The sequence below is a fragment of the Chiloscyllium punctatum genome, chromosome 35 (genome assembly GCF_047496795.1).
Source record: "Chiloscyllium punctatum isolate Juve2018m chromosome 35, sChiPun1.3, whole genome shotgun sequence".
Lineage (NCBI taxonomy): Eukaryota > Metazoa > Chordata > Chondrichthyes > Orectolobiformes > Hemiscylliidae > Chiloscyllium > Chiloscyllium punctatum.
The window spans coordinates 16,079,716-16,106,640 of record NC_092773.1 but is presented as its reverse complement, the minus strand read 5'-3'; the positions used below and the strand labels follow the sequence as shown (position 1 = coordinate 16,106,640).

Sequence of the window (26,925 nt, the reverse complement as noted above, 5' to 3'; positions counted from 1 at the left end):
ATGTGCTGCATTGAAGGAAAATAATCCAAATTTCCATTGTTTCTTTTGTTAGTTATCCTAAATCTATGCCCTCTGTTCATTGACCGCATCTGTCAGTGCAAATAATTCCTCCGAATTTATTCTTTGAAAACCTCTCAATTTTATGTGGATCTCTTAAACCTTCCCTGAATCTTCTCTGTCAAACGAGAACAGTTTCAGCTGCTCCAGTCTCTCCAAACCGAAGACCCTCCTCCCTCACTTTCTGAAGGTGGAAATGCAGGAGCCTGGGAAGGTGGAAGAGGATTGAGAAGGAATACAACTGTACACAAAATGATTCAATGTTTAAGTAATGAATAACTTTATACATGAGTAAACATGTTGCTTTCTCAAGAACACTGTTAGTAGTAACTGTTGCACCCTTGACTGTTCTAAAAATCCTCTCTGTAATTTATCTCGCACATTTGTACAAGAAACTTGGGGGAAAGAAAGCACCCACTTTCTAAATATAACTGCTTTTATTGTTTGCTGTCACCATCAACCTTCTCACAAACCTCAGTGAAAACAAAGCTATGTTTCACCAGCAATATCTGCCAGGTTTTCTAACGCGCAGCTTAGAATGCCATGGTCGGCATGATTAGAGCAAACTGATTATTCACAAAGGCTCCTTCCCTGTAGTGCTGCTAATTCTTGCTGGCTGTCTTCAATCTCTCAGTACACAATTAAACAGGTTTAGAATCAATGTTCATTAGAGTTTCCCATCATCCCTCCAGCAGACCAACTGATGGGATAGCAAAGCTTAGCTGAGTAGACTAACAGCAAATTATAATATAAAAGGAAGGGGACAATAAAGGGAAGAGTGCTGTCAAAAGGAAGCAAGAGAGAAACCAAGACTGTAGGTAGAATGTAAAAAAACACTACCACACAGGTGAACAATACCATGCCCTGAACAGCTTTCTTTATTCCCCATACGTACCGCCAGGAGAAAAAACAAATAATCAGTGTGACAAAATGAATGACCAAAGGACTTGTTCAAATAAGGGGTTTTATGTAAAAGATAATTCATGCAGAATGTAAGGATAGACCTCAATGTTGCAGTGTGTACCTTTATGACTCTTTCTGTGCTTCCATATGGGATTGTTGCTGAATTTTGTGTTAACGTTACACTTCTCTGAAACCAGTCACCGAAGCATTAGTGTCATTCCTTCATTTGCATACCGTTAAATCTAGGGATTAATCCACACTTGTTTGGACATCTTCCCCTTTTCGCTCTTACACTTGCACTCTTCTCCAATTTTTTTTGAAACAAAGTAATGTACCACCTTTAACTCAGTCCCTGGGCCAAGAGGAGAAGCAGTGCAGCACAGCAATGAGAGTCCCATGAAGTGACTTCTCCTCTGTTGCCTCTGCTCCAAGCTTTGCACTGCAGAACTGACAATCAAAGGTGCAAAGCCACATGTGTGTCAATCCTGCAGCACATCTTCAGATTTGCTGGCCAAATTCACTGTCAGGTTACAATTGCTGACACAGAAGCAAGCAATAAATTAATTCAGTTTTCAATTGTGAAGACGTTTATCAATTGATGGTAAAGGAGAAAATATTTAAATAAAGATGCACAGATAAAAATAAAATCAAATGGAGAAATAAAATAAAATCATATTCAAGTGATAAAGGGATAAAAGGTGAAAGAAATACAAAATACCAAGTGGATTAATCCCTAGAAGCAGATATTTTGGAAAATACTCAATAACATGTACAAATGATTTAAACCATTCCTGTTTTTGTAAGAAAGAAGAGGCAAACATCAATTAAAAGACTGTTTCCAGACAACAGAGAGAACACAATCCCCTTCACAGTACTGATACTGCACTCTGTTCACAATGAAGTGACACAGTGTAACAGTATTATTCATCATTCAACATTGAATCTGGCACATGTTAGAGAAAGCTTAGGAAAATAACCAAAAGCAATGCCAGTTCAAGTTTGTTTACTGATATCCAATGATAATGACCACGATACAGTTTAACACTGAATAGAAGGCATTGGATAGAAGTGGCAGGCCCAATAAGTACACTGTAGACGCTGTGTGATGTATTTGCCAAACAAACATGAGAAATTGATTGGGTCAAAAATTATGGCACAATTAGTACTTGACAGTGGAAACCTGAAACATGCAGCTAGTTAGAAAAGTATGATGCTTTATTCCACCAACAATCTGTGAATAAGAGTTTCGACTCTTGACACTGTGAAGGTTGGACACAGACATGCATAAATCTGACAATATATTACATCATGCAGAGCCCTGTCCAATTCTAACCTGGGAAATTGTGTTTCCAACAGTGTGAGAATGACAGAAGGTAGTGGAGGATTCTGGCAAACATGTCCTTTTAACTTGATCTGTACTAGAGCTTGTGAAGCATAGCTTACGATGAACAGCTTGCATAATAATACTGAGTTACTCATATCGGAAATTCCCAGATTCTATCTGCTAGCCTTGTGCAAGTTGGCTATTCACGGCCTGGATTTTAAAATGGTCTCATCAGACAGGATTAATACTCCTGATCACGCCCACTGGTGGCTAAGAGAGGGGAGAGTTTTAAAATAAACAGATAAAAAAGGGAACTTGGATGGGCTTGATTGCTTGTGGAACCATACCCCAAGTCAGTTCTTTTAAAAGAGGACAGCACAATGGTGGTATTTTTCAATCACCTCCTACCCTCTCTCCAAAACAATCTTGACTAGGATTTTGGGAGGAAAATTCTGCATTTCTACTTTTAAGTAATGGCAATTTCCCTTGTAATGGAGGCTGCAACTGCAATCTGTGCTGTTTCCAGCAACCTATCCCACTGTATGATGACTTTGATTATAAACAGTCCAAAAACTATGTTACACCAGTTTGTGATTTTCTTTTTCTCCACTTTAGATCCAAACACTCAAGGAAGTATAAAACACTGGGATAACAATTCACTTTTTGCCAAATATCCATTCTGAGTCTTAATATGATGGTCTAACTCATCAAACTGAATAGTCATTTGAAACTTAAATGGGCTGCAGTTCCATCACTCTCACCTATCAATACCAGCCAAAAGGTGATTGAAAACTCGCTGGACTGTGACAGGGGACTAAAGCCTGATGACAGACAACAACACAGATCCTAGTCTAATCCGTTGCTGAATACTATCTTGCTTTGTAGTACTGTGGCTGCATTGTGAGTTCACAATCAGGGTTGTCCAGTCCATCCAACTGACTTGCTCCCAATGATGTCCCACAATCACCTGTCTCCCATGATCTGCAATACCACTACGTTCTGGGAAACAGAATGAACAAGAGCTACACTGGTCTGCCAATGAACAAAGACTTGAAGAATCCTCTGGCCATTCTGAGGAAAAGGAGCTAATATTTATCAAACTGTTTTCAATCCACTTTGCAGCTTGGAAGAATTACATCAATGATATGAAACACAACAAACGTCTAAGCCTTGAACATCAAACCTACAGTACAGATTCTTGACTTCAACCTGCTGTGAAAACAAAGCATGGATGGTATGCCAGCTGGGCAAACGTGAGGACTGCAGATGCCGGAAACCAGAGTTTAGATCAGAGTGGTGCTGGAAAGGCACAGCAGGTCAGGCAGCATCCGAGAAGCAGGAAAATCAATGTTTCGGGCAAAATCCCTTCATTTCAGCTTTTGCCCGAAACGTTGATTTTCCTGCTCCTCGGATGCTGCCTGACTTGCTGTGCTTTTCCAGCACCACTCTGATCTAAACACTGGTATACCAGCTGTTCCAGAATGGAAGATGAGATGGTAAATTGCAAGTGTCATGGTGGTTGAGTCCCAGACCATGGAACACAGCAGCACTGCAACCTGCCTAAAGAATACCTGTTACAGGAGGCACCTCATTTCTTTCTTGATAATTTGGGAGACTGACAAATAGGCAGTCAAACTAGGCATCCCATGCGAATCTTTGCGATTGTAACAAAGCAGTAGTTGCAGCAAAGAGTCACGGAAGTGAGATGGGAATCAGGGAACACTTGGAGCTAGATAATATGATTCAATCCTAGTGGGCATTAAGACATGTACTTTTGGAAGAAAGAACATGACACAGACTGCCAATCATTTTTGATGTGACATTCACACAAACTTCTTGAATCTACTCAGAATGCCACAATGGTAGCTCATTTAATGTACTTATTATAATGCATGTCTTGACTATTCAGGGAGACAATTCAAACTACAAGTTTAGCTACTTTGTTTGACCCTGTGGGAATTTGCGTCTCTGCAGCACACTAAGAGTATGCCTGTATTTCTTATCTGAATACCGAAAAGAATGGAGTCCAACCTCATGACCACAATGTGAAGTCAAAATGGAATTTATGTTATATCCATTTGAGGAATGTTGTCATTGCAGGGAAAGCCAGCATTTATTGCCCATCCCAAATATCCTTCAAGAAATCGTGGTCAGCTGCCACATTGAATACAATAGAGTGGCTTACTGGGCCAAACCAGATTTGTATCCAAGGTTCCTTCCAGAAAGGACACACTTAAACCAGGCAGGCATTGACAACAATTGTGTCTATACATAGCCACCATTGAGGATACAAGCTTTTTATTCCAGATTGACTCAACTAGGTCAATTTACATTGCCCAGCTGCTATTGTTGGACCAGGTAAATGGATTGATGATGCAGAATTTAATTAATATACAAGCAAATCCACAAGGATTATACACGTCTGTATGGGTCTCTTGTGACAGTGGTCATGTCTTTACCTCTAAGCCAGGAGAACTAAGTTCCACCTGCTTCAGAGGTGTGAGATGGACGATCTCTGGATAGGTTAGTTAGAAAATATCTATATGTAAGTCTGTGAACCTCCCTTAACTCATCTGCATCTTCCACTGGAGCCAGTGCGGCCAAATCTGGTAGAAATACCCATTGTTCCTTGACTTGATACAGTTCTGCCACTCCTGATACATTGTCATATATTCTTTAACCTGTAGTGAGCCACCTTCTTTCAGAGAACTGAATCTCACGCTCAACTATTTCACAACATGGGTGAAAGTCAACAATGTGGCTGCAAGGATAAAGTCACTTCAACAGCAGACTGGGGAAGAAAACAGGGTTCCTTCCCTGAATGACACAAGTCAACCACAAAGTCAGTACTTTCACCATCACTATTGGCATTACCATATTTTTAATTCCAGATTTATTTCCTAACTGAATTTAAATTTCCCAGCTGCTGGTTGGGATTTAAATTCACATCCTCTGAATTATTACACCAGTTTTCAAGATTACTTGTCCAGCAACATCAACATTGTGTGACCATGTTACGATAAATTGGTTCTGCTTCCAAATTTTGCCATTTTGTATATTTACATCTTTGAATATTTCTAATATATAGAAGCATAAATGACTGAAGTTTAACCTAAATGAAGCCAATGTTTGAGGAAGAGGTTACTTATTAATTATTCTTCTCTTGCTTGCTTTGGGTTTGAGCTTTATACAAAAGGTCTGCACAATTATGCTTGCATTGTAGCTAGTGAGCTGAACAGGCCAATTCAATCTTTCAGTAGTTTAGCAGCATTCATGACTAAATCTTGTATACTTCAAAATGCTCCAGAAATACACAACTCAGTCCCAACAAGAGCAATTAAGACTGTAGATAGTATTATTCATGTTCGAGCAACAGCCAACTAAAGTACAAAGGAGCAAAATTCTTCCTGCACAGAATTTCATTTTCAGGCCATAGTTTTCATTAACTTTATTGACTGAATTAATTTTGCTCCACAGAGTTTGGAACCAGATGATAACTTTTCGCCTCAACAAAATGGGAAGATTCACATAAGAACACATCCCTTTCTTCCTGACATGGCTAAGGGCTTTGGACTCATCTTGCATTCCTGTTTAATGCCTACTGGCTGCCTCATGAAATGTGAAGCCATCTCCAACAAATTGAAAGCACCCTTTCAGTCAGGCACCATAGTTTTAGCTTGCACCTTTCAATTTGTGTCACCACTGAACTTTGCTGAAGATGGTGGAAAAAGGGAAGTGAACCATGTAGTGGAGAGAAAGGTGATTGAGCTTGTTAAGTGACTGGTCCAATTATATAACAACCAGTCATGCATTGATGCTCTCAGCGCTGCATAACTTGCAGATAAAAATCACACGTGTGTCTACCTTGCGATTGCTCAGCCTGACTCAACAATCTGCTGACGATGAACCTTGACCCTTGCTCTTCTGAACTATTGCCAGGTAATTCTCTTCAGAGCATGCAGAACCAGATATTTATTCACAAGTGACACTTGAAGATAAAGGTAAAGTCATCACAATCCTAACGAACCATAAAGCTGCTCTGTCGTTAGAGAGAAATGACTGATGGTGGTTTAATCTTAGGTCACCACACATCGATCAACCCTTTGGAACAAATATGAACAGCCCAAATCTGACTTCCTCAACAATAAACTAAACTTGTTTTTGAAAATATATTTAGCACATCGCGGTACTCAACATGATTTCGGCAAACTGGTTTCTCTGTCCTGACCACTCTTTGCAAAAGACCTACTCAACTAGAAAAGTTGCGAGAAAAAAAATGTTTTGTTTTGTAGAAAGAAGAAACTATGTATTTTGTACAAGCAGGAATATAATGACTTGGAAAATGTGCCATTATACTACACTGAATAGAAATGAAATGGAAATGACTGAAATGAAAATCTGGAAAGACAACCTTTTATTCCCCAGTCAAATATTGTCTGATTGCCCTGGACCAACTTTTTCTGACTTCCTTTGTCTCGTAAAATGCTCACTTCCAAATTACGTTCTAATTTCAAACCAAAGGTGACACACACAATGATAAAACCCACTCATGAAGTTGGTAATTTTTGTCACTTTATTCAGTATCAGAGAAATGACGATAATATGCTGCTACAAAGTGTTCTCAAGAGAGTAAACAATGACTAGAAAGAAGTCCATCTTTTTGGACAAGCAATAAGAACCTGCACTAGCTGCATTTACACGAGGTTCAATTACTTTTTACGTCAAAATGGCACAATTTAATATTTTGGAACGATTGAAAGTTACTAGTCCCTCCTCTGAATGGTGGGTTTGCTTTCACCCTAATGACAAGACGAGAAATTAACCCTTTCAGCTGCTGACAAAATCCAGATAAATCTTAATTATTGAGTTTCTCTGAACTCAATTAATGAAGAAAGGGCAGGCAAGCATTCTTATATATAACTGAAGACAGCTGTCAACACTGCAGTTATGCCTCAATGTTATGTCACTTCACCTCAGAAAATCTTGCCTTTCTAAACAGATCCTGCCATGCCACATTATCACAGACTAACTCAAGTCCTGCCAACTGCTCACACTTTGAATAGAAGGTGGTTGACAGTGAACTTGGTTCAATATCTTTCCCTCTTTAGAGTTAGAGGCAACTGGTCTCTGTGGGATGTATCTCTGCAGCAGCACAACTCAAATCTGTTAAAAGTCAATGCTAAAGTTGTGTTCCATCATTCTGAGGAGGAGTGTATTGGTAGCAACCTGAATGAAATAGTGAAGAATCTCTTTCAAACATGCTAATTTCCTGTTCAGTTCATCTTGAACAAAGAAAGCCATTGTCCAAGATAAACAAAAATTGCACATTGCTCAACATTTCTTATAAAATGAGAGACTTGTTAATCCTCGAGGGAACAATTCTCCCCCATGCCTCACCTCTGTTCGAAACAAATACTCATTGTAAACCAAGCACATTTGTGAGTAGGCCATTCAACTTGATTATCCGTGCCTTATATTTACCAAGCAAATATAGGGGGTGCATTGGCAACAACAGTTAAATCAATTGATATCTGGCATTTAATAGATAGGAAGGGGAAATAACAGAGAGGAAGGGAGTGTGTTTTTACACTCAACCATCATCTCTGATTTATCCCAAGACAAGCTTCAGACAGTACCAGTCATGAGTGGGTGGTGCCAAAGAATGCCTCCAAACTAGCAGAATAAACTAAAATCAAAAATTACTGATGGTGCTTGAATGTGACAGGAAGAGGTCTCTTTCAAGTAACAGCCACTTCAATATCATACAACTAAAGCTGAAACACTTTTCTGACAGCAATTTTTCTTTCAAGCAGGACTGAAAACTTCTCATTCTCAACAGGAGATGAAATTTTTAATATCGCTGGAATTGCCCAGTTGGCAATGAGAGAGATAGATGAGTCAACTAAGCTTTGCCAGCTGAACAACATGATTACTAGGGCCAAGTGCTAGTCTGGGCAGATGCTTGAGTTGGCACAAAGTGAGCACTTAGCTTCACAGCAAGGACTCGGTTTTGAAACTTGCATTTTTTCTGTTGTCAACACTCAAATAACTCCTGAATATTCTTCACATTTCAACTGGGTACGTTAAGATATCAGGGAAGGGAAAAATATCAGGAAGGTTTATCCCACCTTGTTAACCCCCTCTTCTGTAGTAAATGCCCAGTGACTGCCACTAACAGTGCACCTAAACCCCAAGCAGCCCGCATGGCTGAATGAAGACTATAGAAGAAGATGTACATGAAATGATGAAACAAAATGGAGAATTACTCACTGCCTGTGGACTCCACCTGAAGACCAGGCTACTTCTGCCTTTATGAAAGTTCACATCATTCTTTGAAGAAATCAGAAATCCACAGTGCTAACCCTCCCTCCCACCCCCCCACCCATCCCAAACTGTGGAAATAAACTCTTTACCATGAATCTCAAATTACACTTAGGTGTTTTGAACTCCCACCACATATCTTGGAAACATGTGGGCAAGTAGTTTGCGTTGTGCTAGGCATAACAGCATACAGTTGGTCCCTGCTGAAATATGTTGGCATGAATCTGTGTGCATCATGTCAGTGCTGAGTGCATGGCATTGTTGTGTGGCTGAAGCAGGCGTGGAGGGAGGAGCATGTTGGAGAAACTGAGGTGGGGAGCAATACTTTAAAAAAAAATCTATTGTGTCCTCTCTGCCAAATAAATACCAAAGGCTGTGACAGTGAAAACCAGTGGATTGGCACTTCCTCGTACAATTGCTCTTGGGTTAAATGCAGCAAAGTGCCTCACCCAAAGACATATGTAAATGCTGATTCACTGCGGCCACCCATTTTGTCGCTGTACTACCATTTTACAGGGCACTTCGTAGTTCCGAACATGATACACAATTCTTTCCTTTGGCACTTAAAAAGATCTCTTTTGTATTGTTCAACTGTGATAGCAGACACTAACAGAAGCCAGAAATGCAAAGTAAAAAGATAAAAATAAAGATAAATCAGGATTAACTGACTGTGAAGAAAAGGAAAGTTAAGCTGGAAACCTACCTTAACTCCATCGACCTTCTTGTTTAATAAACTTTTGGCTGCTGTGTTTTAAAAAGGGAAAAAAAAAGAAAATTACATTCAGATCTCAACTTGCACACACAAGCTGTGCTGTCAGGTTACAAACCAACTGTCACCTTATGCTGAAATAGCTGTTGACACAGCATACTGTCGAAAGACAATTCAACTAGGTGGACACACCAGATACTCAATGACCTGCATAGTTCAACAGGGTCTTTGACTCACTTGTTTGTTAGCGTGGCAGGCACAACTCCAATATTTGCCCAACTGTTGCTGCGTGTACAGCATCTCAAGTTGCTCTATAAATGGCCCAGCTGCCCCAATGCATCTTATGGGCTTGTCCATCTGAACAACTCCCAGCCCATTCTGAAAAGACTGGCTTTGGGCAAGTCCGTGAGCCATACGTTCACTGCTCGAGGTGAAGATGGTCAAAGGATCATAATTCTTGGTCAGACACCATCACTTGGGGCGGCATGGTAGCTCAGTGGTGAGCAGTGCCAGGGACCAGGGTTCTATTCCAGCCTCATGCAACAGTCTGTGTGGAGTTTAAACACTCTCTGTGTGGGTTTCCTCTGGGTGCACTGGTTTCCTCCCACTATCCAAAGATGTGCAGGTTCGGTGAATTGGCCACACTAAATTGCCCATAGTATTCAGGGATGTGCAGATTAGGTACGTTATTAAGAGGTAAATGTAGGGTAGGGGAATTGTTCTGGAGGGGTTACTCTTCGGAGGATCGATGTGGACTTGTTGGGCCACATTGTAGGGATTCAATGATTTCGCCCCACCATCTCAATGCTGATTCACCATACTTCAGTAAGAGATTATTTCAGGTAATTCCAATTGTTCTGTAACAGTTTGACTTTTCAAATACAATGCCAATGACTCATGAAACTAAATGTCAGTTCAGTGGAAACATTACAAATATTTAATCAGAATTTGTGTTACTGCAATGATATATGACACCAGTTTAGTTCCAACCAAAAACTCTGACCACACTCCTTTGCAAACCCCTTGGAAGACTGTGTCTTTTGTTGGTGATCCAATGAGAACCTGTGACAGATGTCTATTTCATTAACCAAGTAGACACAAGAGTCACTGATCTGTCAATATGTGGAAGTGACATACACTAACCTATGTTCTATAGATACTTCAGCTATTCTGAAACACATACCAAGATTGAATTTTTGACAGGCGCCCCACAGCTGAAAATCTGAGAGCTTGTTCTGCAAATTTACATAAATCTGTGACGAGGATGAATTCACCATGGGTCCATTTCTCAATTCAAAAGTTCAATCAAGAATTCAATCAAGAATTCATTTTCTATCCCGCATTCAACAACCTTTCAAGTACAACTTATTAAGTTCTTTCAGCTTCAGATGGAACGAATTCTTCTGGAGCAATCTATAATCTTTGTATCAAAACTCTTCATCCAAAACTAGTTAACCAGATTGAGTTTTAAATTCAGAGTTGATGCCCTTCTATGGAATTGATAAGGAGACTTTTCAGCCTGCAAAGAACTAATTCTGAACCACATCCTGAGACAGCAACATGCCTCCAATCGTAGCTCTGAGAGATTCTGGGAACCGGACCAGCCTGCTTTGTAGTGACCTCCTGGCAATGTTCTCATCCTAAGCATTCAACTTTACAAGAATGGCTGCAGCTGGTGCACAACTCAAGGAGATAATCTCATGGGATAATAACAAAACCATATCTCTCCAAAACAGCAATTTCAAATGCAACTTTCCCTCCAGCAAGCATGGAATGCTCCACTTTCACTGGAGCCTCAGTTCAATTAATTCAATGCACATTGTCAAAACAAATCTTAAGGGGGGAAAAACAAAAAAATCAAAAAAAAAAATTCTTTCAGGTCCAATGGTCATCTCTCAGTAGAAAGAGAAGGATAATGGTTGGCTCTATGTCTCTCACAAAGGTCACTGGATATAAGTTAACTCTGGGAGAAAGACATTCACTTGTGAAATTTGCTGAGCCTGTCAATAATGTACACAGCGACCGCTGTATCTGCGGGTCCAGTTTCCGTTGGTTCGGTTACCTGGGGTTTACTGCGGTCTGAACATATTACATGAAACATCCAGAACCAGGCATTGGGGCTGCCGCGAAGCTAAATTTCCCATTGAAATGAATAGGTTCACTACTATCCGCGGTTTTGGGATTCCACGGTAGGTCTTGGAACATATCGCCCACAGGTAAAGGAGGACTACTGTACTCACTGCAGAAAAACAGTGGACACTTTGCTTTGTGGCTATATCTGGATACATTATGTGGTATTCATATATCCAAACTTTTCATAAAAAGGAAACACGCCCCAAAATCCCACTAACCCCACCTCCAAGTCGTACATCAAGTTTACATGGACATGCATTGGCCTGTCCTTCATCATCACTTGGTTAAAATTCAACCTTTCTGCGTTAAAAAGCACTGTACAAGGAGCCTGACCACATCAAATGATCCAGGAAGTTAAGACAGCATCCACCTTCTCAAGGGCAATTAAGGATAAGCAATAAATGCGGTCCTTGCCCAAAATCAGAAATGTGTTTTAAAAGGTTAAACTGGTCACTGTTGCTCAGTGCAGTTTGTGGAGCTATTCACTGGTTTATAAAACAGCATAGATGAAAAGAATCCAGAAATCCCAGCTGGGATTCATATGGAGATCAAGTTCACTGGTGTGAGCTTAACATCAACAACAATATCCAGCACTTATGATGAGTTTTGTCACAGAGATCGGTGCTCCAAAAGCAGAGAAATATACTTGAATCATGTCCCTTCCCAAATGTATAGGATTATGCCACTGCTGCAAAAAAATGGAAGAATCTTGACCTTGGAGGTCATTCAGACAAATTAGAAGAAATAAGAATGAAAGAAAAAGCTGGAGAAAACTCAGCAGGTCAGGCAGCATCTGTGGACAGAAACAGGGTTAACATTTCATGTTGACAATCTTTCACCAGAATTGAAGCTAAACAGAAACATGTGAATTCTTAAATCAGCAGGAGAGGGCAGGATGAAAAAAGATGATCTGTGACAAGATCGAGGCGAGGGGAGAATAAACAAGAGATTTCTTGATGCAACACTCACAGTGACAGTGGACACTGGGAAGAAACAAAGGATGCATCAAAATGACTTGTGACTTGCTGCATAAAAATCATCTGAATGCATTATGAAGGGACAAAGAGAAAAAAAAACAAGATGAAGTCCAACAAAATAAAATTTACAGAACAGGACTAGCTCAATGCAGAGGATATAAACTAAATCAAACTCAAATCTTGAGTCCAGAAGCTGTGGAGTGTTGAGCCGAAAGGTTAACTACTCCTCCTCCTCCTCAGAGTTGTATTAACTTTCATTCTAACACTGTAGCAGGCAGTAGACATAAAGGTCAGAGCACAGCAAACCTAGAGATTTCATATGATCAGCAGCCACAAATTCAGGGAGTCCAGGATGATGCTTACAATCAAATGGGGTGTTTTCTGAAAAGCGCTCAGCCAGTATGCACAGTTTTCCCAATGTAGAGGAGATCGCATTATTAGCAGCAAATACGGTAGACTAGGTTGAAAGAAATTCACATCGATTCTGTTAACTTGGAAGGAGTGCTTGGAAAATTGAACATTGAGAAGAGGGGACAGCTTGCACAGAAAGGTGCTATTGCAAGGCAAGGAGGGTCAGGGTGGAGCAGAATGCTGAAGAGCGTCTCGCCCTGTGCTCAATGCTCAAAGGGGAAGACTGGGTTTGATGGCGGCAGCACATTGGAGCTGGACGATATGGTCTCAGATGATCTGCTGAATGCAGAGGACCAAAGGTCAGCACAAACAAAGCATGATCATGCATTTGGGAGAACGGGAAGAGGTGAGAGCAAACCAAACTGCACACAGTGAAGACCCTTGCCAGCTCTGCTGCATGGAAATATTCTCCCTGCTAAGGAAGTAAAAGGAAGACATAGCACAAATTGTAGTGTGGAAAACAGTGTCATCAGAATAGAAGTAACAGAGATGGATAAACGTGGAGAAAGAATGGAATCTTCACAGGAAGCAGGGTGGGAGGACATGTAGTTGAGGAAAGTGTGTGAATCAGTGAAGTTGGAGTGAAGATTACAATAAAGCCAGTCTTCAGAAATGGAAAACAGATATCAAGACAAGGAAGGCAAGAATTAGAGATGGGCAAGGTGAAAGCAAGAGAAGGACTGAAATTGAAAACAATCGATTAAACTTTCCCACTTCATGGTTTCAACAGTAGACAGCACCAATCCAGACATAAAACTGGGAGAAAAAGAGATGAGGGACGAACTCAGGATGATTCTGATTGAATGTATGTTGGCATGAAGAGGATGTCTCATTGTATCCATGATAGAAATGAAAAACCAACCATCCAGGCAACACCGAGTGAATGCTGAACCCAATCCAGGCAGGCCTTTAAAGAAAATACAAGAACCTTGCACATAATGGCTAATTTACAAATAGTTCTCACCAGCTGTTTTTAGACAAAACCAAAGATGGTCTCTGTTGCACTGACAAGTTAAAAGTCACTGTGTCAAAAGAAATAAACTTTCAGCCAAGCATCAAACATTATTTTTCTGCTTTCAAATGACCACAAAGACTTCAAACCAGATAATATTTTCAGTCTGCATCAGGTAGGTCTCACACATGGAGAAACAAGTACACATTGTTAGAAACTGTATAAACCTTAAACTAAACTCATGAACGGGTTTCAGAAAAAAAAACTGCTTCCATTGTACACATCTTTTACATCAATGTGTCTAAGAGCGAAAGGAAGAAATAAAATGATAAAGGTTAGGTCGAAACAAATCAACATTAGCAGAGCAACTGCAGAGTTTGGTTGGAGTGGCAAAGAAGCCCTGATTAGAGCCCTCCTTACCTTGCGTAAGTAGAGGTGGAGTCAAGGAGACAGAAGATTCAAAAGAGAAAGACAAGAAATTAAATCAAATAGTGGCCAGTTTTCAACAGTTCAAAGGATGTCCATGCAATCAGTGTTTACACCACTCTGACTGGAGCACAACTTCCAATGCAATTGAAACATTACATCAACTTAATTCACAGTCATCCCTTGATCACCATGCTCGAAACAAGTAAAACTTGCAACCCTCGGCAGCTCTCAGAGCAACCGTTCCCCTGAATAGACATCGCCTGACTGGAGATGTCTGCAGAGTATCTGGCCACAAAAAAAGCGTCAAGGGATCAAATCAAGTCAACAATGTCATTACCATGCTCCGATGTCTTGAATATGTACGACGGAAACAAAACAATGCTGACGTCCCTTCAAACAATGATCTAAAAAGGCCTTCCAAATGTTTTGCAGATGAGTTAGGGACCTTAGGTTAGATCAATTTACTTGCATCGTGATACTTTTTGATAAGGGAAATTTTAACAGAAAAATTAACAAGCAAGATGGACTAACTCCAACACTAGAACAGTGTGGTGACTTGGAGCAAATGGCCACCATCATCTTATAACTTGCAAGGAGGACAAATGCACCATGCTGCAGGATCATGCTTCTAAATCCAATAGTTTTCAACAGTTTCTCAGCATTCAGTATCTCTTAGGATTCCTTGTTCTCATGTTTACATCTATCTGCCTGCAGCTGATACATTATGTCTCTATTTACCTGAATGTTTGGGCTGGGAGTTGGAGAGATTGATTTGAGTTGGATCGTTGGAGATGAGAGCTGCCAATATCATTTGGTTATTTGGTTTGCTGGATGTCAGGGTGGAGAACAAGAGGTGAGGATTGAGGGATGCAGGAAACATCTGTACTTTTTTTTCCCCAGAGGGACAGCAGTTCTAAGAGTTCAGCTGGTCTGACAGGAGGGCTGCAAGATGCTGACCTCAGTTAAGAGGTTATGTTGGTGTGGAGCGCAGATCAATAAAACAGCAACAATTTCTTCAAAAGGGAAAGTTTGGAAAATTCATTCACAGCTCAAATGGACTGCACGGTTGGTTCATGGTGGTCAGTCACCGGTCTGTATAAACAGAATGATGACAGAGGTTGCTTGCTGTCCTCACAAGAAAATAGTGAAGGATGATTTCAGAGTGAATTTAGAGTGCTCTCAGTGGCAACTTATGCAAGTCAACACCCTCAACCACAGCACCAATCAATGTGAAGCAGTCTGCTGTTTCCATTGAAGCCACTGTAGGACAGCAATTCCACCAAGATTTCAAAGCGAACTGTCCACCAGAGGGCTTTTGTATTGTCGAACCACCAACACACATGCAACTCATCCCAATGCCATGAGAACAATGTGATAGGAAGAAATAACCTCACGATACACAATAAAACAGAGCAAGCAAGCCCCGTTTTCGCATGCACATGGCTTTTTTCTTTCTGGCATGCAGCATTCATTTTCCAAAAGTGCAAGCACAGCCACTGACAAACTGAAGCAACACTATCACAAAGTCAGTGAAGTGCAAACTCGCCTTTTCCCTCTCCACATAAAGTGACCTCTCTCCTCCTCTCTCCTTCTCCCTCCCCCAGCTCGCCATCTCACTCTGCCTACAATTTGAACTCGTTTTGGGCAGATGTTTCATCAGTAAACCTGCCTCAGTGGCTTTCTATACCAAAGCTGAAACTCAGACTAGCCCACTACAACTCTTACTTGAATTAGTAAAGGAGAAACAAATCAGTTTATTTTTACATAGTTCTCCCTCGACAAAGCCTCTGGACAGATATTGGGCAAGAGTACATGGCTTAAAGGATAACAAAATACACTTTATTTTTACACTTCAGGAATGTGGAACAACTTTCAGGACTTGAACTCTGACTGAGCATTTCACCAAAAAATGTATCATTCACATAACTGGTCACGTTTAATTACTTCAAGCAAGTTGGTTTTGAGCTCAGTCTTTGACTACAACTGTGTAACTTTCCCTGAACAAAACAATTATCTTCACACTACACTATCATCCCCATGATGTACAATTGCTGACCAAATATGTTGTCACTTTCCTTCCTAAGGGGACAACTCTCATATCCCGAAGTACCATCTAAATCTGACACCATGTAATGCCCACACATAATGCCTACACTGGAGGAGAGAGATGGGATTCCTGGGTCAGTCAGCCAACTTCAGGGACCCAGGCTCACCATTCACTTCTCTCATGAACAAATCCATGACAGCACCTCAATCACTGTTCCGCCTGAACTCAGATTATATGGCGGAGGCAAGATTTTGAGCCAGCAAAGATTTGTGGAGGGACACAGACCTTCTAGGTTAAATGATATGAGTGTACTCATCCAGAATGTGATGGTGAGTTCAGGAGTTTGAGAGAGTGCCCTTGTGACTTGATGCCCAATTCTGTAAGGTCCAGCTAGGAGTTGGACAGGCAGCACTGCAAACACAAAGCTTACAGAAATCTGGATCATCCAGACATGTCCTTCTGTTGCTATTGCTCTTTGAGAAACAGATTTGAAGGTTTGTTCCCAAGAGGTCATTTGCCAATGTCAAATAGTCTTGTTCAATATTTTAGAGTATCAGACTTCAAATGCAAAAATAAACTGAAGACACTAAACTGACTTTTCAATGATTCAAACCCAAACTTGACTTGGCTCTGACTATAGCAACAGTGCTAACAACAGGATACATAAAACATTGCACAATTGTGCAAGACAGGAGCATACAAAATAGACTGCACCAAACAACACAGACACTTGAAGGGCCAATCAGGGTCAAAAACATGGAAACCAAAATGATTACAGCAAATGGACATTACAATCCAGGCTTCACTGCACACAAGACAACCATTTCAACGGCTCAGTTTTGAAATTGTCCATTAAGGCACCAAATCAGTGGGATTGGCACAGACAAGTTAACCAACAAGAATATGCTGGCTTTACAAGTACAAACTTTGTGACAGTACTTTTAGATGGAATATTAATTTACTGGAATCAACTTGAGCCACTTGGAAGAACTACTGGTTGTACATTAATGGTTCGGCTCAAGTTGGCTTTTGCAACCATATCAAAGGCTGACCTCAAGTTACCTCATTCACAAATTAGCTTCCTTCAAATTGGTGCCTACTAGGTCAAATGTCTTCAATGGAACTTCCTGATCTGATTTTTGATTTTTAAAAAAATTCACCCAAAGCTTCTCCCTGCTGCTCAGCCAGTTAAAATGGGATTGAAATATCCAGACAACAAATACACAAAGTAGGATACGTTCACAAGTTAAGAAAGCAGAGCATTAGTTCTGAGCATGCCCTCCACCTGCAGTGTCTGCTCGCACACGTCTACCTTGTTCAACGAGACCAACAGTCGCGCTGGCGGCAGCTGTCATTGTAGCTGGCGCAGTGGTCTGTCTGCCCACTGTTGGCGGGAATAAAAAGAAAGCAAGCAACATCAGCAAAACACATTCATCACAGCTTGACCACATACTCAATTAACTCGAGGTGGAAAACTGTGCCGCATATCTATATCAACCTCTCGTGAATCCTATTGTACATCTTAAATCAGTGGAGATCTTTTCTTACCGAAGAATCAGAACTTGCCACCAATGTTGACCACTGCACGTGGAATTATATGCATGCAGGAATGGTTCAAGTTTGGATTCATTTGCAGTGGATCAAAGGATTTCTCAAACAGAGCCCACTGATTTGACTGATTTGAAGCGACTATCTAAATTCTACAAGCCAGATACCAACTGTGAAAGACAGCCCCAGAGTGGTCCCCTTCAAAATGGCACACGATTTGACAGAGACCCTTCTTATTCTTTGGGGATCTAATTTTGAAATGTGCTGTCAGTTAAATCGTGAGCAGAGCTGATCAGTGATTTCCACAGGAAACTGGGAAAACAACATAGTGAACAGCTTATTCAGATCTTATTTGCAGCAGGCCACCAGGAAGTTGACTTTCCTTCTGAAATTTCAATCAGGCTAAATGCAAAGCACAATCCTATCAAGTGAAGAGAATAGTGAACTTTTAGATATCTACCAGCAACAAACTCTCAGGAAATGCATACATAAAACAAATCTGACTAACTTTACAAGCAAACAACTGCAACCCTGCTCTGAAAAGTGTACTATTTATTGCTTTCATTGTTCATCACTGGAAGTTGCTCACTTCCTTTCATGAAAATATCTAGACCCAAAAAACAACAGTTCCTCAAGGTTCATTGGTTTCCCTCATAATTTGTATAAAAACATTGATAAATGGACTAAAACCATCTGTTACATTGGAGCAGGAAGGTCTTCTCTCTGTTAACTAAATAAACTGAAATTCCAAATGACTTGCCCAGCAATTACTGGCTTTCAGATCTAAATGTTCTTCCTTGCCTACTTTTTGGGTGGTGGGGAGTGTATATTTTGGGCTACAGGGAATGGGAGCATAATTGGTGATGGAACACATGATCTGAGACCTGGGTTAATAACAAAGACTTCGGGTCAAATCCTAACGTTATTGTAGTGAATGAAATAAGGTATGAAATAACAAATAGTTATTAATGATGAAGACCATGTCACTTCTCAATTATCATTTAAAAACCGGTTTCAGTGACGACCTTTGCGAAAGAAACTTGCCAGTAACGTGTGACCTGGCCTCTTTGTAACTCCAGACGCATAGAAATATGGCTGACTCTCAATTATGATAAGAATGTGATTCACATCTGACCTCCAAAATAGCCTCGTAAGCCACTCAATTACTCCAAGGTTGCTCAATCATTGTAGGTATAATGCCACCACTGCAATGGTTCCAGGAGATGGAACAAAAACCCTCCAGGACATTTACAAATGTAATTTAGCAGTTAATAAAACAAAACTAGTAACTGCAGCTTGGACTTTGGGTGCACAGAGTCTGACATGAACCAGATCATAAATTTCACAAACAAGCATGAGCATAGAGGAGCTTCTGGAATTCCTCCTTCACTGTGGATTGGAGGGAAGGGAGGGGCTTCTGGCAACAGATCTGGGCAGCCCAGCTGTGAGGAATACACAACAGGCTTCAGAGTCAATAATGAATGGAATAACAGAGTGAAGTATAAACCACCAAAACTGTAAGAAGATGAGACTTCTGCTCTACATGACTTCTAATCAAAGGGTGCAGTGACTTGAATAGACATTGACTGGGTGTGATGAATGAGAGCAGATAAGGATAGGCAACAAGTTCTCGTCTTACCAGCAACTCCCACATCCCATAAATGAGATGGGAAAAAAAACAGCTATAGCTGCATTATCTCTAATACTTGCTAAATATACACACAGACTACAAGATAACAAAGTGAAACTGAGAAGACATGAATCATTAAAAGTAAGGGAAAAGGATGTGGCTTTGCCAAGGTTTATGTGCGACTTACAGTGTGCTTTGCTTTGAAAGTGAACAAACGGTTGAAATGTAGCAAACAAGACAAGGTGAATTCAGGCTGTTGGAACAAGATGAATCGAATGATGCATTTTTACTGAATAGGCTTGATTGCTTTTGCTGTATGAAAATGACTGATGTCTATATTGCTCTGTTTTCCAACCTCAGATTTATTTAAGGTGCATGGCTGTGAAACATGAAAGGGAAGTGGTGGATAATGCATAATCAGTAATATCATGGGAGGCTTACACTTCTTCGAGCTGACTTCAAATCAATGCACATTTGTTTTCAACATATCAAGTTGTGCACAGCAACCCTTGGTGCAGGGATCTGCCAACACAGTCTCAGTGACACGACAAGCAGTTAACAAATGCGACAACAGCAAAGTCAAAATCCATTAGCTGACTTTCAATCCAGTTGAAAAATAAATTGAGTTTCTGGAAGCATTTGGTCAAAATGTTTCACGTTACTGGAAGCAATTAGAGAATTAAAGAATTTGTACACAAGTAGTTGACATTCTGAGGTATGGCACTGTTTAAAATAATACATTATCAAGCAAGACTATTTACTTCACAAAGGATGTAAACTGAGAAAAAAAGAAGCATGAAGCAAACTGAGGATGCAGCTTTAAACTAGGACAACAGTGGCCAAAAGCTTATGATTCAGAGATATTAAGACGATTTTCCTTGAATGTGGATTTCAAATGTGTGGCATATAGATGCCAGTCGAGTTTTGTGAAGGGTTAGTAATGAATAAGTCAGTCTTTCTAAAACCATGATTTTAATCAGGTATGTGTCAGACAGTAGATGACTGAAGTCCTCCTGAAGCTTGATTATTTTGTAGGGACTTATGAGAGGACAAAGATGATGTTAAAAGATATGAGCTTGCTGCTGGGTTTGGAATAATCAAGCATTAATTTTAGTTTCGAAAAACACAGGGATTGGAAAAGTTTTTGGGCAGTTCAAAGAACACTTGGCTAAAGGTAGATGCCAGTACAGTCTCTTCTCAAAAAAAGGAGATTGTTCATACTAATTAGGGAATAAATTAACGCAGGCAAAAAGGATTGTTTGTGCAACTTACAGACCAGGAACATTTGGTTTTAAAAATGCATTAGTAGTTGAAAGCTGAGGAAGTCTAAGCTCTCAGTTAGATGAGAATTCACAGCTCACAGGAAGGAAGCAAGGAAAAAGCACCTAAGTCAAACCTTCAAATGTGATAGGAAAGGGAAATAACTTTTTTTTAAGTTGGAGAGTGGATGAGATATTACATCACTGTGGACTTGAAATTCTTTGCAACTGTCGAGATATGCTTAGATATATTACTTGTTTTATTTCATTTTTATTTCTTTTGTGCAATTGACATCTGTTTTATAGCTCAAATCAAATCTGCACCTTGCGTGTCTGTTTTAGTGAAAAATCTCATTTTAATTTCACAAAAAACAAAATTTGACTGTCAAAGCAGATTTCATTCTGGAATCTGACTTATACAGTACTAACATTAGCCAGGTTCATAACATGACAAAGACACTTCCTCTAGGTTGCTGAATATCAATCACTTGGTCTGAAATTTATCCCCCTCCTTTGCATGCCTCACCCACATGACTTCCATACCCATCCAACCCAGTATCCCATCTCAAACAGTCTGTTTCTCAGTTTTTGGCCACTGGTGCACCACTTTCGCCAAAGCAATTCTTGCAAAATTTGTAGACCTTTCAGCTATCTGAAGCCAATTCTCGAGAATTCTGTCCTGAAACCTTCCCAACTCTCTATCCCTCGCATATATTTACAAACTAAAAGGTGGACTCAAAAAGGTTACATTATGAGAATATTATACAAACTATAGATGGTCCTCAGGGAAGCGAGAAGGATAAGAGGCGATTTGGTTTATATCTTCACATTGTTAAAGGCAACTGATGGAAAGTTAGAGAGAAACTATTCAAAGTGTCTTGGAATGTGGGTAGAGTCTAGTGGTTAGAGAGACAGACTTTACAGGAGAAGTTAGCAAAATATTTTCCAAGTCAAGGGTAGTAGTAGTTTCGACATCACTTCCACAAATGAAGTTACTGCTGGGTCAATTGTAAACCTGAAGTTTAAGATCGACAGATTTCGATTCATTACACCTATTAAGGGGACAACAAAAATGAGTTGGCACTGTTTAAGAACAAGAGATCACCCCTTAAGACAGGCAAGAGGAGAATATTGTTAAATCGATGTTGCTGTCATGTGCCATTTTCTTCTCCATGGAAACTGCATTTTCGTGTTGATTCAAGCTCAGTTACTTACGGTTTTGATGTAAGGATATCAAGGAGTCAGGAGAGGCACACAACTGGGCTTGAGGCTACACCATATCATCCATTATCTTATTCAGTAGTGAAGCACCTTCCAATTTCCCATGACACAAAACTTGGAATATATTCAGTGCAACAAGCTTTAGTTTCCACTTTGACTGGATCATTCCAGTTTCTATGATGTGTGACGACTTCCCACTGGGTTTTCACTGGGCAGCTATTTTTTATCTCTTGTAAAAACTAATTATTTGGTGTGTGATACAGACGACAAATGAGCCAAGTTCCCCTCCCAAATTTTTCAGCTCCTTGTTTTGTCATCAAACTTCATCTGCAAACCATGATAAAGCTGGTTGAATGCACTGGTGAGGTGGCAAATGCATCAAACGCCTGCAATTCATGTCAACTTCAAACTTTCCAGTGACATCTCACCATGAGATTAATAAAGAAATTACTTTCAAAACAAAGAATTTCAATGGAACCTACCTGAAAAATTCCGTGTTGCTAGCATAGTGGTGAGGATGGCACCCTGGATGGGATAGAAGGAAAACATCAGTCAATGGATACAACTCAAATATCATATCATAATAGTTTTCAAGCCCTATTCACAAACCCATTTTTCCACGTCTCAGAAACAATTCAGCACTTTTTAAGATGCAGCCATTGTTTAATGCAAAAGTCAATTTGTCTACACCAAGCTCTCAAAACAGCGGGATGATACCTGTCCAGATCATTTGTTTTACTCAAGTTAGTTGAGGTCCTGGTGAAAACGCCCTACTCTTCTTCATATATTCCATTTGAGGAGGTAGCAAGGGCCTCAATATAAGTTCTCCCATCCATAAGACATGGGAGCAGAAGGAGGCCATTCAACCCATTGTGTCTTCATTCAATAAGATCATATGTGATTTGATAATCTTCAACTTCACTTTTCCGTCTTTCCCTATAACCCTTGAGTTACATGCTGATTACAAAATCTGTCTATCTCAGCCTTGAATAATTTAAATGGCCAAGCCTGTCAGAACTCAGTGGTGAAGAATTCCATAGATTCACTATCCTGAAAGAAGAAATTCCTCCTTATCTCGGACTTAAATGTGCAATCCTTCACTCTGAGATAATGCCCTCTGGTACTAGTCCCTTGCAGAAAGGGAAAGTACCTCTCAGTATTTGGGACCCTGTCATACTTCAAAGTATCGTGCCTCTTATTTTGCTGAACTCAAATAAGCAAAGGCCCAACTTACTCAACCACACATCAGCAAATCCCTCCAGACCCAGAATCAACCTAGTGAATCTCTGGAGTACCGGAGTATCTTTCCTTAGATGAGGAAGCCAAAAATCTTCACGTTATTCGAAGCATGGGCTGCAGAATGCCTTGTATAATTTTATGAAGAGGTGCTCATTTTTGTACTCCATTTCCTTTGAAATGAAGGCCAATGTTCCATTTGCCTTCCCTATTACCTGCTGAACTTGGATGGTAGCTTGTGAAAAAGATCTCAGAGACAATGTGCTGCAGCTATCTACAGTTTCTCTCCATTTAAGTGACAGACAGCTCTTTTAGTCTTCATGCCCAAGTGCAGGAATACACATTTCCCCATATTATATTCCATGTGACAAGTTCTGCCCATAAACGTTATTGGTCTCCAACCCTCTGCAGACTCTGTCATTCTCACTACTTGCCTTCGCACTTTTTGTTGTGTTACCTGCAAACTAGGCTACTGTATATTCACTTTCTTCAACGTCATTAATATATGTTGTAAAGAACTGTGGGCCCAGCACTGATCTCTATGGCACTTCATTGGTTACCGGTTGTCATCCTGAAAATGCCCCTCTTATCACAACTCTCTGTCTTCTCTCAGTTAGCACTGTATTTCCTGCAAATATCTGCATTAGCTTTCAAGAGGTCAGAAAGATGGAGAAGTAGAGATATTTAGGAAGGAAATTGCAGAGCTGAGGACTTAGGCAGTTGAAGGCACAATTGCTGCTGGTAGTGTAGATAAAATCATTAATGCTCAGCTATCTTTTCTGCTCATTGCCTTTCCAAGTCTCCTCCAATCACTCCACCCTCAATCAAATGTAATTACCCTTTTCAAAGTCTAACACAGTTGTTTCAGATGCAAGTCTCAAAATGAAAGCTAAATTTTATCATCTTATGGTCAATGTTTCCTAAAATATCTTTCACTCCGGCATCATTTATTAAATCTGCCTGATTCCGTATTACTTGACCCAAACCTTGGTTGGATTCACCACATATTATGACCAGAAACTGTCCCAAATAATCTCTATGAATTTCTCACTGGTACCTCTGTCAACTTGATTTTCGCAATCTCCATGAAGATTAAAATCCCTCAAGATGATTGCACTGCACTGCCTTTCTTACAAGACCTCATCATCTGCTGATTTTTCAATCTGCCCTAAAATATAGCTTCAGTAAAGGAGTGATAGACCACTCCCACCACTCAATTCTCCCCATTGTCATTTCTTAACTCCACCCAAATGGTTACTAGCTCCCCAATCCAGGACTATTTCTTAGTATTATATTTTTTTCCATCTCAGACTAACTAACCTACCCATAACCTGGCTTTCTTTCTTGGCTATCCTTTTGAAAAGGCACTTAGTCACGAATATTAAATGCCCGGTTTTGTTCTCTTCATAACTATTGTTCTGTAACAGCCGTAAGACCATACCCATTAACTTCTATTTGTGCCATTAATTCACTTATTTTGCTCCAAAAACCATGCACATTCATTTAAGCAACCATTAATTGGGCCTTCTTGTTATTCTCCCCTCTCTCTCCTCACCAATTCTATTTGTTTCTCTTTATTTACGCTAATAAGATCTGCCCCTTCCTGTGCCACTCTGGGTATCACAACTGAAACCAATGCACATTCATGAAAATAGTTGCGATAGGTATGTTCACTCTGGATCATCTTCGTGTCCAGCAACTACCACATTTAACTCATAACAGTGCAGTGTTTCCCCGATACTGCATTCAACTGTCAGCCTCGACTGTGTACTCAAAAAGTCTGGAAGGAGGTTTCATCTGACTCAAACAATACACGTTGTCGCCCACTTTCAGCCAGAGCTGATTCCAACTGAGGTGCAGCAATGAACAGATGTGCCAGTTACAATCATAGCATCCTACAGCATGGAGACAGGCCCCTTGGCCCTGGCAGGTCCATGCCAACCAAAATGTCCATCCATGCGAATCCCATTTCTCTGCACTTGGCCCATATCCTTCTAAACCTTTCCTATCCATCTACTTGTCCAAATGCCTTTTAAATGTTGTTAATGTGCACACCTCAACCACTTCTGTTGGAAGTTTATTCCATATGCATACTACCTTCTCTGTATGTAAACCTTATCCCTCAGAATCTTCTCAAATACCTTACCCACCACAGATGTTAAGCTTATTGTTCCTATAGTTCCCAGGCTTTTCTCTGCAGCCCCTCTTGAATAATGGCACATTCGCTATCCAGTCTTCTGGGACATCATCCATGGCTAATGTTGATGCAAAAATAGCAGTCAAGTCCCTTGCAATTTTTTTCTCTAGCCTCTTGCTGTGCTGTTGGATATATTTGATCAGGGTCAGGAGCCTTATCCGCCCTCATATATTCTAATACATCCCAATTCTCCTCCAATGTGATATGGACTGTCCCCAAGACATCACCATGAATTCCCGAAGTTCCCAAGTCTTCATGCCTTTCTCCATGGTAAGCACAGAGGAGAAACATTCATTGAGAACCTCGCTCTCTCCTGTGGTTCTACACATACATGTTCTCTTCAATTAAAAGTTCTGATTAAAAGTGGTCAGTTATTCAAGCACTGCCCTCACAGGGCATGCAATCTAAATTCTGTTCACTCCAGTGATTTCTCTCATAAATAAACCAACTGTGCAGCTAGAAAATAGCAAGCAGTGTAACCTCCTTCCTTGGACTCTCCACTCAATCAGGGCTGACCCCTGGGCTTGATGGTCATGGCTGAAAATTGTGTTGCTGGAAAAGCGCAGCAGGTCAGGCAGCATCCAAGGAGCAGGAGAATCGACGTTTCGGGCAAATGCCCTTCTGGAAGAGAGTCATGGTCATGGTTGAGTGGGGGATATGCTGGAATACAATTCTGCTGCTGTTGATGACTCCCTCCTTGATAAAGGACTGAAGTTCTGTGGCAATCTAAAATTCAATCTCAAAATCTTGCCAAAACACCAACATGAAACAACATAATTCAATGGAAAATACAACAGCAGAAACAGCCCTATTGACCCTGCAAAGTCCTTCTTATAAACAACTAAGAGCTCGTGCCAAAAATTAGGAAAGTTGTCTCACAGACTAGTTAAGCAACTGCCTAACACTTTCATACTCGCGGAATCATACCTTACAGACAATGTCCCAGGCACCACCACCACCATCCCTGGAAATGTCCTGTCCCATCGGTACGCCTGACTCAGCAGAGATGATGGCACAGTGGTTTACAGTCAGGAGGAAGTTGCCCGAGAAGTCCTCACAACTTTAAGACTCCGAACCCCACAAAGTCACACAGATTCAGGTTAAACATGGATCGGAAGCCTCCTGCTGGTGACCATCCTCCCTCGGCTACTGAATCAGGACTCCTCCATGTTGAGCAAGACTTGGAGGCGGCACTGAGGATAACTAAGGCTCAAAATGTACAGTGGGTGGGAGATAGCAACGTCCACCACCAACAGTGGATTGGCAGCAGCATGACTGATTGAGCTGGTTGGCTCCTAAAGGACATAGCTGTGACACTGGGTCTGCGCCAGGTGGTGAGGGAACCAAGAAGAAGGAAAAACACTTCTCACCTCATCCTTACCAATCTGTCTGCTGCAAATGCATTAGAATAACAAATGCATGAAGCATTGGTAGGAGTCACCACCGCACAGTCCTTCTGCAGAGAGTCCTGTCTTCACAATTTTCCATTGTGTTGTGTAGGCCTATCTCTGTGCTGAATGGGACAGACTTTGAACTAAACTAGCAACTCAAGATTGGGCTCCATGAGGTAC

The 26,925-nt window shown here is 40.6% G+C and overlaps 1 protein-coding gene across 36 annotated transcripts in view; it reads right to left on the bottom strand.

Moving 5' to 3' along the window:
* Positions 1-26,925, bottom strand: part of LOC140459699 (calcium/calmodulin-dependent protein kinase type II subunit beta) — a 265,742-nt gene that overhangs the window by 75,499 nt on the left and 163,318 nt on the right. For 9 of the 36 annotated variants that reach the window (XM_072554076.1, XM_072554080.1, XM_072554079.1 and 6 more), the window contains exons 12-14: positions 22,404-22,446; positions 17,576-17,647; positions 9,309-9,349 (exon numbers count right to left, since the gene is read on the bottom strand). In XM_072554076.1, coding sequence (XP_072410177.1) covers positions 9,309-9,349; positions 17,576-17,647; positions 22,404-22,446 — 156 coding nt within the window. Of the gene's footprint in view, positions 1-1,081; positions 1,148-9,308; positions 9,350-17,548; positions 17,648-22,403; positions 22,447-26,925 lie in introns of all 36 variants that reach the window. The other 27 variants (XM_072554107.1, XM_072554103.1, XM_072554110.1 and 24 more) reach the window with 6 other exon arrangements.